Here is a 16,627-nt window from a genome sequence, read left to right on the forward strand (position 1 = left end):
CCGTGAAGCATAAGATATTACAGTTTTTAATGTCCAGTTGGTAGTTTAATCTTCCTCGTAGGTCGTCGATTTTATTTTCCAATGATTGCATGTTAGCTAGTAGAACGGAAGGCAGTGGGGGTTTATTCGATCGCCTATGAATTCTCAGAAGGCAGCCCAACCTCTGTCCTCTTTTTCTCCATCTTCTCTTCACGCAAACTACTGTGATTTGGGCCTGTTCCCATGAAAGCAGTATGTCCTTCATGTCGGGCTCGTTAAAGGAAAAAAAAACTTCTGGCAGTTCGTGGTGAGTAATCTCTGTTCTGATGTCCAGAAGTTATTTTTCGGTCATAAGAGACGGTAGCAGCAACATTATGTACAGAATAAGTAAAAAAAATAAGTTACAAACAATGCAGAAAAACAAACAAAAACCACATTTGGTTAGGTAAAACGTCAGCCATCTTCTCCGGCGGCATCCTACAAGGCACACAGAGTAACAGTCAGATAGGTAATGTTCAATGCTTTGACTTTTCTATTCTATTCTCATTAAGTAAAAAGGGCTTTATAAAATACATTTGATTGATTGATTTTTATTCCCTTTTTTACTTCTTCTCCTCAATTCCTTGAAGGAGTGGATTGGCAATAAGATGAGATAACCACCTCCATTAGCAGAGAGAAGAGAACATGAAGAAAAAGTTGATCAATTAAACAGACAATGTTACAAAACATAAAAAATACAATTTCCAAAGATAAAATGTTAAGGCAGCTCATACCCTGAGAAAAATTATTAAATTAAGTTCAAATGTCAATATAAATGTATAAAATCTGAAGGAGAGTGGTTTGACTAAATGTTTACCTGTGACCGGATGTGAGAGGACATGATTGGAACCACTGCCCTAGGCTCAGGTCGCGCGAGAACGGGGCTAGTCTTCGTGAGCATGATTAGTTTAGTCACACAAGTCATCTTCCAAAGTCTGTTTACCCTTTTTTCACAATTAATAAAGAGTTGTGTAGAATGGCTTTTAGTGTAGGGGGAGCCCTTCCTGGTATGTCACTCCCTACAAATATGCGGAGGTCTCAATGTAGAGGTCCTGGGCTTGTGTGATTACATGTGGTCTGTGGTTGTGAGGCTGGTTGGATGTCCTGCCAAACTCTCTAAAACGACGTTGGAGGCGGCTTATGGTAGATAAATTAACATTCAATTCTCTGGCAACAGCTCTGTTGGACATTCCTGCAGTCAGCATGCCAATTGCACGTTCCCTCGAAACTTGAGACATCTGTGGCATTGTTTTGTATGACAAAACTGCACATTTTAGAGTGGTCTTTTATTTTTTCCCAGCACAAGGTGCACCTGTGTAATGATCATGCTGTTTAAACAGCTTATTGATATGCAACATCTGTCAGGTGGATGGATTATCTTGGCAAATGAGAAATGCTCACTAACAGTAAACAAATTTGTGCACCCAATTTGAGCAAAATAAGCTTTTTGTGCATATGGAACATTTCTGGGATCTTTCATTTCAGCTCATGAAAAATGGGACCAACACTTTACATGTTGCATTTATATTTTTGTTCAGTATAAAATCACAGATAGAAGGAACGGTGGTTAGTTAGCAGTCATAGAGAACAATTCTAGTGCCCAAAAGTCTGTTTTAGCATGGTCAGCGTCATTGAGGAATTTCACTATTTTGAAGTAGTCAACTGGGTGGGACTTCCTATGGTTTAAAGAAGGATCACATAATTCCATCCAGGTCATCAGGAGGGATCACCCAATTAATTATACTTGTGAGCAAACATTCCATAACAGCAGGTGGCGGTATGCACCCTTTCAGTTCGTTTACCAACTCATAGAAGTAGTAGAATAATAACTTTTACGACTCCTGAGGGTTTCAAAGAGAGATGATAAGAGACAGAGACAGGAGGTACTGTATGTAAAGACGAGGCAAGCAGAGATAGGCGTCTCTCTCTTTGTGTGTGTGTGTGTGTGTGTGTGTGTGTGTGTGTTCGTGTGTGTGTGTGTGTGTGTGTGTGTGTGTGTGTGTGTGTGTGTGTGTGTGTGAGAGAGAGAGAGAGAGGTACAAAGTAGTCCTACAGATGGCACTATACTCACCCATACAGATAATTGAAGCACTCAGCAATCTCAGGAGAAACATGATTTTCTTGAGATTACTCTCCATAGACTGTAGCATTGAATAGTTGGCTCCTGGAACGCTTCATTTACAACAAGTAGCAGCAAAGGACGCAACCTCGCTCATGCGCATCGCAGACGAAGAAGCAGGTAATGATCTTAACGCTGCTATGATCATCCACTATATGGGCTTGCAATACATTTAATAATATAAAATAATAGTAGGCTATTGTGTTTTGCTGTCGTGCATAGGTGAGTGCAAATGTAGGCATATAATACATAATTTTCTAAATGTTGATTCCAATAAATATATTAAGTAAATAGCTAACTGTAAAATATGTTGTTGTCGATAATAGCCTAATACAATATTAACTGAACAATTTTAGTATCACAGGCGGTTTGGAATTAGGAGCAATGCAACGTTCTAAATGGAGAGTATTAGCACCCGCTTGTGAAGTTGATTGATGGTGAAAAGGTGTTTACTGGCTCAGTAATTGTGGGGAGTAGGGCTGAATGACAATTATGTACAGTGGTGTTTTTAACTGACTGTAGGCTAGGCTACTAGTTCTGGTCATGTAGTGGTGTTTTTCACTAATCTTTCACAGTCGAAACTACTTATTGTTGTTAGGTGAAACTCCTGGACAATGATCCAATGGTCATCATTCACAAGAGATACATTTTGTAATACCGTATTTGCTAGCCTATGGTGTATTGTATTAAAACGAATGTTGCCTGTCCACTTTCTTTAATAACATTTATGGTGTCTAACATAAAAATATGTCTAACCAAGCTTCTATAGATAATAAAGCTGGCTTTATTTTGAAGGATACAAGTGAGATTTAATTTGAACTATCTATAGCAGGGTTCCCCAAATGGCGGCCCGCGGGCCGAATTTGGCTCTCGGGTGATTTTATTTGGCCCCCCCAAGTTTACTGGGCAAAAAACTGTAAAAACACCAGAAAATCAGCTTCAAGTCATTTTAATTTGGGAAATCTGTTCCCAAGTATTTCCATGCACAATAGAGACACGTGGTCATATTTATTTATTTTTTTTAATTTTTTTTATTTCACCTTTATTTAACCAGGTAGGCAAGTTGAGAACAAGTTCTCATTTACAATTGCGACCTGGCCAAGATAAAGCAAAGCAGTTCGACAACATACAAAAACACAGAGTTACACATGGAGTAAAACAACATACAGTCAATGATGCAGTAGAAGAAAAAAAAAATAAAAAAAAATAAGACTATATACAATGTGAGCAAATGATGTGAGATAAGGGAGGTAAAGGCAAAAAAATGCCATGGTGGCAAAGTAAATAAAGTATAGCAAGAAAAACACTGGAATGGTAGATTTGTAGTTTGAAGAAAGTTCAAAGATAAAATATAAATAATATGGTGCAAAGGAGCAAAATAAATAAAATAAATAAATACAGTAGGGGAAGAGGTAGTAGTTTGGGCTAAATTATAGATGGGCTATGTACAGGTGCAGTGATCTGTGAGCTGCTCTGACAGCTGGTGCTTAAAGCTAGTGAGGGAGATAAGTGTTTCAGAGATTTTTGTAGTTCGTTCCAGTCATTGGCAGCAGAGAACTGGAAGGAGAGACGACCAAAGGAGGAGTTGGCTTTAGGGGTGACCAGAGAGATATACCTGCTGGAGCGCGTGCTACAGGTGGGTGCTGCTATGGTGACCAGTGAGCGGAGATAAGGGGGGACTTTACCTAGCAGAGTCTTGTAGATGACCTGGAGCCAATGTGTTTGGCGACGATTATGAAGCGAAGGCCAGCCAACGAGAGCGTACAGGTCGCAGTGGTGGGTAGTATATGGGGCTTTGGTGACAAAACGGATGGCACTGTGATAGACTGCATCCAGCTTGTTGAGTAGGGTATTGGAAGCTATTTTGTAAATGACATCGCCGAAGTCGAGGATTGGTAGGATGGTCAGTTTTCCGAGGGTATGTTTGGCAGCATGAGTGAAGGATGCTTTGTTGCGAAATAGGAAGCCAATTCGAGATTTCACTTTGGATTGGAGATGATTGATGTGAGTCTGGAAGGAGAGTTTACAGTCTAACCAGACACCTAGGTATTTGTAGTTGTCCACAAATTCTAAGTTAGAACCGTCCAGAGAAGTGATGCTGGACAGGCGGGCAGGTGCAGGCAGCGATCGGTTGAAGAGCATGCATTTAGTTTTACTTGTGTTTAGGAGCAGTTGGAGACCACGGAAGGAGAGTTGAATGGCATTGAAGCTCGTCTGGAGGGTTGTTAACACAGTGTCCAAAGAAGGGCCAGAAGTGTACAGAATGGTGTCGTCTGCGTAGAGGTGGATCAGAGATTCACCAGCAGCAAGAGCGACATCATTTATGTATACAGAGAAAAGAGTTGGCCCAAGAATTGAACCCTGTGGTACCCCCATAGAGACTGCCAGAGGTCCAGACAGTAGGCCCTCCGATTTGACACACTGAACTCTGTCAGAGAAGTAGTTGGTGAACCAGGCGACGCAATCGTTTGAGAAACCAAGGCTACTGAGTCTGCCGATGAGGATGTGGTGATTAACAGAGTCAAAAGCTTTGGCCAGGTCAATGAATACGGCAGCACAGTATTGTTTCTTATCGATGGCGGTTACGATGTCGTTTAGGACCTTGAGCGTGGCTGAGGTGCACCCATGACCAGCTCTGAAACCAGATTGCATAGCGGAGAGGGTGCGGTGGGATTCGAAATGGTCGGTAATCTGTTTGTTGACTTGGCTTTCGAAGACCTTAGAAAGGCAGGGTAGGATGGATATAGGTCTGTAGCAATTTGGGTCAAGAGTGTCACCTCCTTTGAAGAGGGGGATGACAGCAGCTGCTTTCCAATCTATGGGAATCTCAGACGACACGAAAGAGAGGTTGAACAGGCTAGTAATAGGGGTTGCAATAATTTCGGCAGATAATTTTAGAAAGAAAGGGTCCAGATTGTCAAGCCCAGCTGATTTGTAGGGGTCCAGATTTTGCAGCTCTTTCAGAACATCAGCTGAATGGATTTGGGAGAAGGAGAAATGGGGGAAGCTTGGGCGAGTAGCTGTGGGGGGTGCAGTGCTGTTGAATGCAGTAGGGGTAGTTAGGTGGAAAGCATGGCCAGCCGTAGAAAAATGCTTATTGAAATTCTCAATTATAGTGGGCTTATCGGTGGTGACAGAGTTTCCTATCCTCAGTGCAGTGGGCAGTTGGGAGGAGGTGTTCTTATTCTCCATGGACTTTACAATGTCCCAGAACTTTTTAGAGTTGGAGTTGCACGAAGCGAATTTCTGTTTCAAAAAGCTAGCCTTGGCGTTTCTAACTGCCTGTGTGTATTGGTTTCTAACTTCCCTGAAAAGTTGCATATCACGGGGGCAGTTCGATGCTAATGCAGAACGCCACAGGATATTTTTGTGTTGGTTAAGGGCAGTCAGGTCTGGGGAGAACCAAGGGCTATATCTGTTCCTGGTTCTAAATTTCTTGAAAGGGGCATGCTTATTTAAGATGGAGAGGAAGGCATTTAAAAAAAATAACCAGGCATCCTCTACTGATGGGATGAGGTCAATATCCTTCCAGGATACCAGGGCCAGGTCGATTAGAAAGGCTTGCTCGTTGAAATGTTTCAGGGAGCGTTTGACAGTGATGAGTGGAGGTCGTTTGACCGCTGACCCATTACGGGTGCAGGCAATGAGGCAGTGATCGCTGAGATCTTGGTTGAAAACAGCAGAGGTGTATTTAGAGGGCACGTTGGTTAGGATGATATCTATGAGGGTGCCAGTGTTTGCGGCTTTGGGGTTGTACCTGGTGGGTTCATTAATAATTTGTGTGAGATTGAGGGCATCAAGCTTGGATTGTAGGATGGCTGGGGTGTTAAGCATGTCCCAGTTTAGGTCACCTAGTTTAGGTCATATATAAACGTAAGCAAGGTGTGAAATGATTGTTAGTCAAATATTATATATGTTTGGGCTTCTTGCTGTCTATTTGCAGTCTACAAATGATATGTAATTATGTTCCAGCCCCCAGACCATTGCTGAAGAAAGAATCTGCCTGTGGCTGAATCTAGTTGATGATACCTAATCTATAGTCTGCTGCCAACCCCCCTGACACAGTGGGTGTCTCTCTACAGCTGTCTTGGGTCTGTCCTCAGAACATGCACCTCTATATCCTAGTGAGTGCCCTTCTCAGCATCCCTGTCTCTTTGGGTGAGTTGGACTTTTTTCCGTTTTAGTATTATAGCATTTGCATCCAGTTGTAGATGGTTGTTTAACCTATGATTACTTTACAGTAGTAATATGTTGGAAGAATTTCATTTGACTCCCAATCTCTCTCTCTCTCCCCCTAGCTTTCTCTTTGGGTGGGTCATGTCGTCGTCGTTGTTGTCTCACAAAAAGTCACACATGGATTTGAAAAATTCTGTATTTTCTTTTGATAATCTCTGGCATTGTCCTCCTCTCTCCTCCCATAACTCACACTATTTGTCCCTCTCTTTTTCAGGTTGGAATGAAGACTTACATATAGTGTGTTCTGGTCGAGAGTTCCGCCTGCCGGTCTACTCAGGCTCAAGAATCGTGACCTTTACCCCCAGCTACCCTCCAGGACAAAGAAGAGTGCTTCTGGAGAACAACAATGTAGGTTGTGTGTGTGTGTGTGTGTGTTTGTGTGTGTGGGTTGGTTCTTCTATTCTTGTGGGGACCTCATATCCCCAAATGTCCCCACAAGGATAGTAAAACATTCTCCCTTGTGGGGACATTTCCTACATCCCCATGAGGAAAAAGGCTATTTTAAGCTTAGGCGTTATGGTTACAATTAATGTAAGGGGTTGGGGGTTAGGTTCAGGTAAAATACGATTTTGAATGGAAATGAATTTTCGATCCCCACGAGGATAGAAGTACATAACGTGTGTTTAAGTGTGTGTGTGTTCTTCTATGCTAAGCACTATTGTGTGTTTATAGTTGAAGGACCCGCGGTTTGAGTGGACGAAAGATAGGACGTTGCTGCTGAAAGACATCACACACCGTGACCAGGGGCTCTACTCTATCAAACTGTCCTCTGGATTCACCTATGAGACCGTTCGCCTCACTGTCTCAGGTACAGGGGCTCAGGGGCTCCCGAATGGTGCAGTGGTCGAAGGCACTGCATCTCAGTGCTAGAGGCGTCACTACAGACCCTGGTTTGAGTCCAGGCTGTATCACAAGCAGCCTTGATTGGGAGTCCCATAGGGCGGTGCACAGTTGGCCCAGCGTGGTTAGGGTTTGGCCGAGGTAGGCCGTCATTGTAAATAATAATTTGTTCTTAACTGACTTGCATAGTTAAATAAAATAAAAAATATATTTAAAAAAATTCTGCCGCAGGGAATACATCTCTCCATTTCTTTGTCTATTTTTTTCTCTATTTCTTGCTCTCTCTTATCTCTCTTATCTCTATGATATTGTATAATGATTAATTGTATCTGTTGAAATTAATTGTATGAACTTTGAAACATTGTATAACTCTCAAGATAATCTCTCCCTGTTTTGCTTTCTTTCACCCTTTCTCAGAATGTATAAAAACCTTCCGTCTGGGCTATGGGGAAACCTTTCAGCACAACATCCCTAAATATGGCTCCGTGCTGGAGTTCTCTCCCGGGGCTCCCCCTCTGACTCCCAGACGGTATTACTGTGGAACCGGATGGACCCTGAGACCAGCGAGGCGAGCCGGGGGAGGCTAGGTTCAAGTGGGAGGGTCTGGGTGGCAGAGAGGGTGACCCAGGCAGACCAGGGAAACTACACCCTCCGAGACGAGAATGGGAAAGTAATCTCCCGCAGCAAGTTGACTGTCAATGGTGAGCACTAGAAAGATCAAAGAGATCTGGATGAAGGGGAGAGCGAAATGAAAAGGGAGATGGAGAGAGGGAGATGGGATCGGAGGCTAGGAGAGAAGAGATTGCGATATTAGATCTGACAAATGGTCAAAACTGACTCATAATCCAAACTGACTCTTAATTGTATCTGATTCTTTCTTTCATCCTGATGCCCCTCATCGTCCTCATGTCCCCTCCTTAATTTCTCCTTTTTCTTTTCCTTTACACTCTTTCCAATTCTCTCTCTCTCATTATCCCATGTGTGGGTGCAGGGCACAACTTCAATGTCACCCGCTTCTTCAAGGAGTCTCTAAACCTTCCCCTTTTTCTCCCTGTCCCTCATGTCCAACTCATTTTTACCCCGTCCCTGCACCTCTCCAACCCCTCCAACGTGCCCCTTGAGTCCCGGTACTCTCGCCCCGTGCAGCTGATCAGGGATGGCCAGATTGTGGACCAGGACCCCCGGTACTGGGGCCTCCTCTCTCTGGGGAGAAACTGGACTGTCAACGAGGTGGTCATCACCAGGCTGAGTGCAAAGCATGATGGGATGTATGAGATCCGAGATCAGGGCGGCAACCTGGTGTCGTCCACCATTCTCCATGTGGTCGGTGAGTGACTGTGTGTGTGTGAGTGAGCAGGAGCTTTCCCCTTTACATGATGCAGAGATATCTTTCTTGAACTCCCCGCTCACTTACTCTTTCTCCCTTCCTTTTTCTCTCTCCAGATAAGACTGCTAGATGGAGAGCAGTCCTCAAGTCCATCAGTGTTCCTTTTGGCATGTTTGTGACTTTGGCTGGTTTCATCCTATTTATGAAGCGCTACACTAACTGCAGCCTCACTATGATAATCAATGGCCTAAGAGGTCACCATACAACAGCATCTAACCATCAAAGAGTCAATGTCCAGGTGAGGGGATGTTCTGAATGAGCTTGACGGATGTAGAGTGAGAGATGTTTGTGAGTTTGGTAGGTAGAAGAAATATGGTGGGGTTACGAGTGGTTATTGGAGGGTTTGTGTGTGCGCAATGCAATGAGCCTGTTGTCATGGTACTATGTTGTCCATCCATTTCAACTGTGTGATGTTATAGAATTCTGCCAGAGTGTCAGAGTAAAAGTCCTTTGCGCCAGTTTGAATCTCCTCCTGCATCAGGTCCTTACACATTTAAATTGGGTCAATGGTCACATACAGTTTCATGCTTCTCTGTGGATTGTTAGTTTGTATCGCTGTGCGTTCCCCTGTCTACTCAATATTTATATTTACATAGTTGTTTTGTTTGTCATCTGCAGGACTACAGTCCACCCAGCCTCCAGCCCTCTGGCATTTACAGTCATTCAAAGCAGATTGTAACGCCAAAAATATGGATCCCCAGACCTACACATTCGGTATGTAGGCGGTGAAGTTGTAAATGTAGGCTCTTTTCACCATTATTATAGATTTCTATATTATGTGTCTTTCTCAGGGTTACATTCCTGTCGTGGACAGTGCACCACTTGTAGTGGACAGTGGACCACAGCCCTCCCCTGAGCTAGTGAGGACAGCGAGACAACAGGAGACAGATAGACTTAGAGTTGAGACTGCCACTACTCACACTCCTAGTGAAGAGGTAAATACACACACTGTTTCTATTTTCTGTCTCACAATGGACAATTAAGTTATATTCTGCTCTTTCGTTTTGTCATTGACTCTCTCTTCTCAGGAGACTGCTGACAGAGAGAGGGAGATCTCCTTTCCCATCGCTGGCACCTCAGACTGCCTCCACTCATCTGAAGACTGCTTTCAGTTCCAGATCAAGAAAGAGGGAGACAAGGAGAGCAAAGCAAAAGACTACTTCTCCACACTTCCACTGGACACAGATACCTTGGAGACTTGCAGCATCTACACTTCTGAAAAACTCAACTTCTTATAGAGCACAGAGAAGAGGAGTGAATGGAGGTAAAGAAAGAGTGGGAGGAGAGAAAATAGTGGAGGGCGATATGATTAAACTGTTCACGGGTGATTTTGTAATTATAGTGCCTTCACTTTCAGAACCCTATTTGGATCTGTTTGGGTATTGCGTATTACTTCATATAATTTCTTTATGATCATGTCATTATCATTCATTTTAAGAATGAGATGAGCAATATCCTCCATTTTGGCATATCGCTCCTTTGTACAACTGGCATGGTAATGTTTCCAAAAATCAACCTGCCGATTACTTTGTGCTACCTACCTAGGAACCCTCAGGACCACACATTTAAACCTTTTCTGTAAGCTATAGATGACTGTATATGTGTGTAAATATATGGGAGTTATGTTAGGATGGAGAAGAGATGTCAACATTAAAGAAGAGATGAGGAATTCTCTGATTTTGTAATATGGGAATTGCCTCTCAATTTAAAATCATATCTGCATGTGTTACCTACTATTAAACAAGTAAATTAACACAAAATAATTCAAAATAAACTTTTATTAGATTACATATCTTTACATAAGATATAAACTTTCTTTGTGATTGCCATAAAGTGGTGCACATGATTAAATTACTGTTACATTATTTCACCACGTATTCACATTGTCATTGAGGTTTTATAGAATGGATTATAATATGTTTGAAGTCATATACTTTCCCCAATGTTTTGTGTATTAACGTATCATTGGCTTGTTCGTCAAGTAATGAATGAAGCTCGAGAAAATAAAACGAATTTTAAATCTAGTTATGAAAGTGTCTTAGTCATGACAGTGGGGGAACGAAGAAGAGCTAGCTTTGGAGGACTGATGGTATCCCAGCGTGCACTGTTTTCGATGCGGCCAGCGTGCGAACTTGGCACAAAACAAAAATAAAGTAGGCGCAATAGTTGCCTTTTAGGCAAGACTTTCAAGATAGTTTGCCATCAAGCGTGACACAAAAAATCGTGTTTAGCTACAGAGGGACGTGCACTTGAAATATGTCTTTGGTTTGCGCAAGTAAGTTGAACATGCTTCTGAAGTTGAATGAGCTAGTTCGCTTACCTAGCACCCTGCTAGCTAACGTTAGTGTGGCGAGCTAGTAACTGATGCATTGTATTTGTAGTCTGTCACTTTTCTGCAACATGGTATTCATGGTGGCTTACTAGTTATATTATCTAGCCATGAAACAATAGCTAACAATTGTATGTATCCATTTATGTTACCCCACTTAGTTTCCAATGAGGTCCCGGAGCACCCTTGCGTGTCCCCAGTGTCTAACCAGGTGTTCGAGCGCCGACTGATCGAGAAGTTCATCGCAGAGAATGGCGTGGATCCCATGAATAGCCAACCACTGTCGGAAGAGCAACTTATCGATATTAAAGGTGAACAGGGCGGGGATAGACAGTTAACGTAATCGGTCGAATCGATTACACAAAGTATGTATTTATGTACTGATTTTAGTTTTGGCTTAGAAGGAAATCCTAAGTAGGTTCCATGTATTCGAAGAGATGTTTTCGTAATGGATTTGAATTAATGTTGTGCTGCCTTCTGTTGCCCAGTGTCTCATCCTATCCGACCAAAGGCTCCCTCTTCTACCAGTATTCCTGCCATACTCAAGGCTCTGCAAGATGAGTGGGTGAGTGTCTAGGCAGACTGGTTTGTAGTCTACCTGTGGACAGTGTTATGACAGAATACTCTTCCTCTGTATTATTAAATCTTTCCCTTAATGTCTTCTGTCTCTTTCAAGGATGCAGTCATGTTGCACAGTTTCACTCTGAGGCAGCAGCTACAGACGACTCGCCAGGAGCTCTCTCACGCCCTGTACCAGCATGACGCAGCCTGCAGAGTCATTGCGCGTCTTACCAAGGAGGTCACTGCAGCCAGAGAGGGTAAGAGAGGGCCAAGGGATCTCTATAGTCTGAAGTCGCTTCCTCATCTTCTCTCATCATTCACTGACCTGTGAAGGCAAAATGCTTACTCTTTGCCCATTCTCCCATTCAACAGCCCTGGCCACACTCAAGCCCCAAGCCGGATTGGTGGCCCCTCAGGCTATGCCCGCCTCTCAGCCAGCCGGTGGGGTGAGTGATTAGTGCTGATTCCTATCCATCAAACAGGATTCCTGTCCATCAGAGATTGAGGGTAGATGCTCTCTCTTTTCTAAGTATTCTTCTCTCTATTGTTTTGACTCTCCCTTTCTCAGGGTTCTGGTGGGGAACCAATGGAGGTTAGTGTGCAGGTGGGAATGACTCCAGAGATCATCCAGAAGGTAAGAGCTAATTTCCTATTTTTCTTTTTACCCCCTGTGATTAGTGTTCTCATTACTCTGAGACCCTCTCAATATGGGAATGGATTTGTGATTCATTGAATTCTCATTAGTCTCTTTCCTGCTCCTCTACTGTTCTGTTTTCAGCTTCAAGATAAGGCTACTGTCCTTACCACAGAGAGAAAGAAGGTAAGACTTTCATTCAAGAAAATGTCTGTCGTGCGTTGAAGGCTTGCAGAGATGGATGATAAACCACTCAATCTTTTTAATAAACTAATTTTGTCCCTTATGTTTGCTCACTCCTCCCTTTCTCTCCCTAACCAGAGAGGAAAGACTGTGCCAGAGGAGCTGGTCAGGGCTGAGGATCTGAGCAAGTACCGCCAAGTAGCTTCCCACGCTGTGAGTACTACTATCTGTAGGACTGTAATAACCTGTAGTTGGGCTGACTGTGCTGCTTAGCACTACTGAGGTTGCCCTTAACTGTCTGTCTGTCCGTCCATATAGTGACCATGTTCTTTTGAATGTCTCAGGGACTTCACAGTGCCAGTGTCCCAGGAATCCTGTGTATGGACCTCTGTCCTTCAGACACCAACAAAGTACTCACTGGTAAGCACCCCTGCTTTTTCTAACAGCTTTTTATTTTCTCTCCATCTCTTTTCCTTGCATATGTAAATAGAACTATCAATCAAATATAATTGATGACTATCTTGTGTTGAAAGGTGGGGCTGATAAGAATGTGGTGGTATTTGATAAGAAGGAGGAGCAGATCATTGCCACCCTCAAGGGTCACACCAAGAAGGTCACCTCTGTCATCTACCACCCCTCCCAGGTAACAGACCTGTCTATACACCTGTCTAGCTCCTAATATTTTATGGAAATTAACTCAATTATGCTTCATATGCTACTTTTCAACATTGTGTATACAGTGAAATTAAAATAAAGTTAAAAGGTAAGTTGATTTGTGGTAACTATATACCCCGGTTTAAAATGTGTTGTAGTTTGTAAATCTCCCGTGCCTAATTTCCTTCCTCACTTTAGTTTCTTTGTATTTTCCATCTTTCTTTCCTCTCCAGTCTGTGGTGTTCTCTGCCTCTCCAGACAGCACCATCCGGGTGTGGTCTGTTACTGGGGGCAACTGTATCCAGGTGGTGCGAGCGCACGAGGCGAGCGTGACCGGGCTGTCACTTCACGCAACCGGGGACTACCTTCTCAGCTCTTCCGAAGACCAGGTCAGTCCATTGTACTGGTAGAACACCTGAGTCCAGCATGTTGTTACAACTCCTGAGTCCACTGGTCCATTGAATAGAATGGCACCAGCTGCACTGTTGTCAATAGTAAATGTAATGGTACCTCTGTGTTGGTGGATGTATGTTAACACTGCATTCCTCTCTATCTTTCTCAGTACTGGGCCTTCTCGGATATCCAAACTGGCCAAGTCCTTACCAAAGTCACAGATGAGGCTGCTGGTGTTGGTAAGCGTGTTTGTGGTCAGGTCTATGTGTGTGGACACGAAAGATGGGTTACTATTTTTGTCTATGTCTCATATCTCTTTCCCCCCCCACTCAGCTCTGACTTGTGCTCAGTTCCACCCTGACGGTCTGATCTTCGGGACGGGAACCTCCGACTCCCAGATCAAGATCTGGGATCTGAAGGAGCGCACAAATGTGGCCAACTTCCCCGGCCACTCTGGCCCTGTCACCTCCATCGCCTTCTCTGAGAACGGATACTACCTGGCCACAGGTCAGTCGCTCTCCAACCTCACAAAACAGTGTAAATAATGTTGGATTCCTCATGGATTCCCTGACCCAGTGTCTCACTCTGTGCTCCAGGTGCCCAGGACAGCTCTGTGAAGCTGTGGGATCTGAGGAAACTGAAGAACTTCAAGACCATCGCCCTGGACAACAACTATGAGGTGATAATGAGAGTCTGTTAGCTACAGATATGGGTCAACTTCTCACTAATAAATTTAGCTCATTTACTGCAAATAACATGGTTGTTTCTTGCAGAGTTTTTCACTGGAATCTTATTCACTCTCTCTCAGGTTAAGTCTCTGGTGTTTGATCAGAGTGGTACATACTTGGCTGTGGGTGGATCCGACATCAGGGTGTACATCTGCAAGCAGTGGTCGGAGGTCCTCAACTTCAGCGGTGAGAAAAACTGAACAGAATATTTAACTCAACTTTCATCAGACCTTGTGTGCTCACTGTACAAATCATACATACACATGGTTAGGAAAAACTCACTGTCCTATTGCATGTGTCATGTTACACCGAGTCAACTTAAACATATATATATTTTAAAACATTTTTCTTCCTCTTTTTCCAGACCATTCTGGCCTGGTGACAGGGGTGGCGTTCGGAGACAATGCTCAGTTCCTTTCCTCCGCTGGAATGGACAGAAGCCTCAAGTTCTACAGCCTGTAGATTAGTACAGACGGATGGATAAAGTGAGAGAAAAGAGTGAGGATAACATTGGAGGGTTCTGGTTAGGCCTAATCTCGAATCTAGACCAGTGTGATAATTTTGACTCTGCTACACAGCTATCCGTTTTGAGAAATATGGACCGGTGACCAGGGCGTAGACGGTTGAATCCTTATGATGTATTTGATGTTCTTGTATTGCTGAGATCAGAATCCCTATCCGAGGTGCGTTCAATATGGGAAATAGCTTGCGAGCATTGGCTAATGTTAGCAACCGTATTCCATTTGTTTTGTGTTAGCCGCGACCGTCAGCTAACAGTCTGGGAATATAATGTACAGCGAACGTAAGTGTCTGTTTCTGGTCTAAACTGCTGCTAAAAATAATAAAGTGGCCATGTAGACTTTCTACTATATTTAGTAGGAGTAGGTAAGTCGTTTTCAGTTTGAATATTGTTGTTAAAAAGCCACAGTAATCTTTAAAAAATAATAATTGCTGTTTGATGTTTCACCGTAACATTTTGGAATGTTCATTCAAATCGTTCAACTGAAATTGTTACTCTGGTAGCAAGCCTTGTTTAACTCGCCTCTGGCCTAGGCAGGCGCTTTTTAGTCAGAGTTACCAGCAGATTATGAACTTAGCATTTTGAAAATTGACCTGTAGTTATTTAGGATCCCAGGGTGGGTGGACGAATGGGTGCTACGGTATTTACTTTTCCCTTCATGTATTCTTCTTAAATCCCCTCCCTAAACCTCTGTTCTTCTCCTTTCAGTGGTTAGACCAACAGCTCTCAGCTGTTGAAATATAATTTGTTTTTAACTGTTTTCACATTGTGTAAGCCAATTCTCTATATTGCTGTGTTTATTCAAAGGTCTCCTTTCCCTTCCACCCTTTTTACACCTCAATAAATCAAGTTATTTTTGTAGTAACAGCCAGCTATTTGCTTGATTAATGGAATGTATTGTATATGCCTCAAGTTGACATTTCAGCCTGTTTGAGGCACCAGTATGACTTTGATCCCAATAGACTGTGTGCTCTGCTTTGTACATGTCTCTATGTCAGGGTGGATTGGTCATCTAGCTGGTTGAAATTGACAATGTTTTATATATAAAAATAAAACAATGAAAAAGGTGACATGGCTGGATAAAAAAAAAAACAAATGGTGAGTAATTTCTCTGTTATAATGAGCCTTTGGTTGATCGGTGAGCAATGGCAGGTGTGGTGATAAAGATGATTTGTCACCATAGCAGGTTAGGATAATTAACGTGGCTGGTTAGGAGAACTAATGTAGGAAGTTAGGTGAATTAGCTTAGCGGTTAGAGCTTTAGGCCAGTAACCAAAAGGTTGTTCGTTCAAATTCCCAAGGTGAAAAATCTGTCAGACTCCCCGAGCTGACAAGGTGAATCTGTCGCTGTGCCCTTGAGCAAGACCCTTAACCCTAATTGCTACTGGGTTACTGTTGATAATGGCTGACTGACCGTGATCCCACTCCGAAGGTGCCTCGGGTAGTTGGGATATGCAAAAAAACACATTTCCAATTCACACATGCGTATAATACCCACTTGTACATGTGAAATAGGACAAATATAAGCACCCACCAAATTATTATTAGCATAGCAGGTTAGGAGAAGGAGGTTAAGGTCACCGGAAAAACATCCCCACTGCATGATGCTGCCATCACCGTGCTTCACTGTAGGGATGGTGCTAGGTTTTCTCCAGGCATAACGCTTGGCTTTCAGGCCAAAGAGTTCAATCTTGGTTTCATCAGACCAGAGAACCTTGTTTCTCGTGGTCAGTGTTCTTTTTAGATTCCTTTTTGGCATACTCCCAAGTGGGCTGTCATGTGGCTTTTACTGAGGAGTGGCTTCCGTCTGGCCAATCTACCATGAAGGCCTGATTGGTGGAGTGCTGCAGAGATGGTTGTCCTTCTGGAAGGTTCTTCCATCTCCACAGAGGAACTCTGTAGCTCTGTCAGAGTGACCATTTGATTCTTGGTCACCTCCCTTGATTGCTCAGTTTGGCTGGGTGGCCAGCTCTAGGAAGTGTCTTGGTGGTTCCAAACTTCTTCCATTTAAGAATGATGGAAGTC

General features: G+C 43.2%; 2 protein-coding genes across 2 annotated transcripts; both read left to right on the forward strand.

Moving 5' to 3' along the window:
- Positions 1–1,886: 1,886 nt before the first annotated feature.
- Positions 1,887–10,624, forward strand: LOC145879510 (uncharacterized). Its single transcript, XM_082975184.1, has 9 exons — positions 1,887–2,257; positions 6,110–6,295; positions 6,588–6,721; positions 7,046–7,181; positions 7,631–8,540; positions 8,657–8,838; positions 9,219–9,314; positions 9,392–9,535; positions 9,629–10,624. The coding sequence occupies exons 5-9, from the start codon at positions 8,480–8,482 to the stop codon at positions 9,836–9,838; spliced, it is 693 nt and encodes a 230-aa protein (XP_082831310.1). The 5' UTR covers positions 1,887–2,257; positions 6,110–6,295; positions 6,588–6,721; positions 7,046–7,181; positions 7,631–8,479; the 3' UTR covers positions 9,839–10,624.
- Positions 10,625–10,731: 107 nt separating this feature from the next.
- On the forward strand, positions 10,732–15,467 carry prp19 (PRP19/PSO4 homolog (S. cerevisiae)). Its single transcript, NM_001173881.1, is given in 16 exon segments — positions 10,732–10,875; positions 11,091–11,240; positions 11,418–11,494; positions 11,606–11,747; positions 11,863–11,936; positions 12,059–12,124; positions 12,269–12,310; positions 12,446–12,520; positions 12,652–12,727; positions 12,841–12,950; positions 13,195–13,350; positions 13,524–13,593; positions 13,688–13,861; positions 13,951–14,033; positions 14,163–14,268; positions 14,447–15,467. Coding segments are annotated over 16 exon segments (1,518 nt in total). The 5' UTR covers positions 10,732–10,856; the 3' UTR covers positions 14,545–15,467.
- The last annotated feature ends 1,160 nt before the right edge of the window (positions 15,468–16,627 follow it).

Source organism: Salmo salar, chromosome 05 (assembly GCF_965601325.2).
Source record: "Salmo salar chromosome 05, fSalSal1, whole genome shotgun sequence".
In the NCBI taxonomy this organism is placed as follows: Eukaryota; Metazoa; Chordata; class Actinopteri; order Salmoniformes; family Salmonidae; genus Salmo; species Salmo salar.

Coding starts and splice junctions, on each gene's coding strand:
- LOC145879510 (XM_082975184.1), top strand. CDS start 8,480: ATGTATGAGATCCGAGATCAGGGCGGCAACCTGGTGTCGTCCACCATT. Junction 8,541..8,656: donor CACCATTCTCCATGTGGTCG/GTGAGTGACTGT, acceptor TTCTCTCTCCAG/ATAAGACTGCTAGATGGAGA. Junction 9,536..9,628: donor CTCACACTCCTAGTGAAGAG/GTAAATACACAC, acceptor CTCTCTTCTCAG/GAGACTGCTGACAGAGAGAG.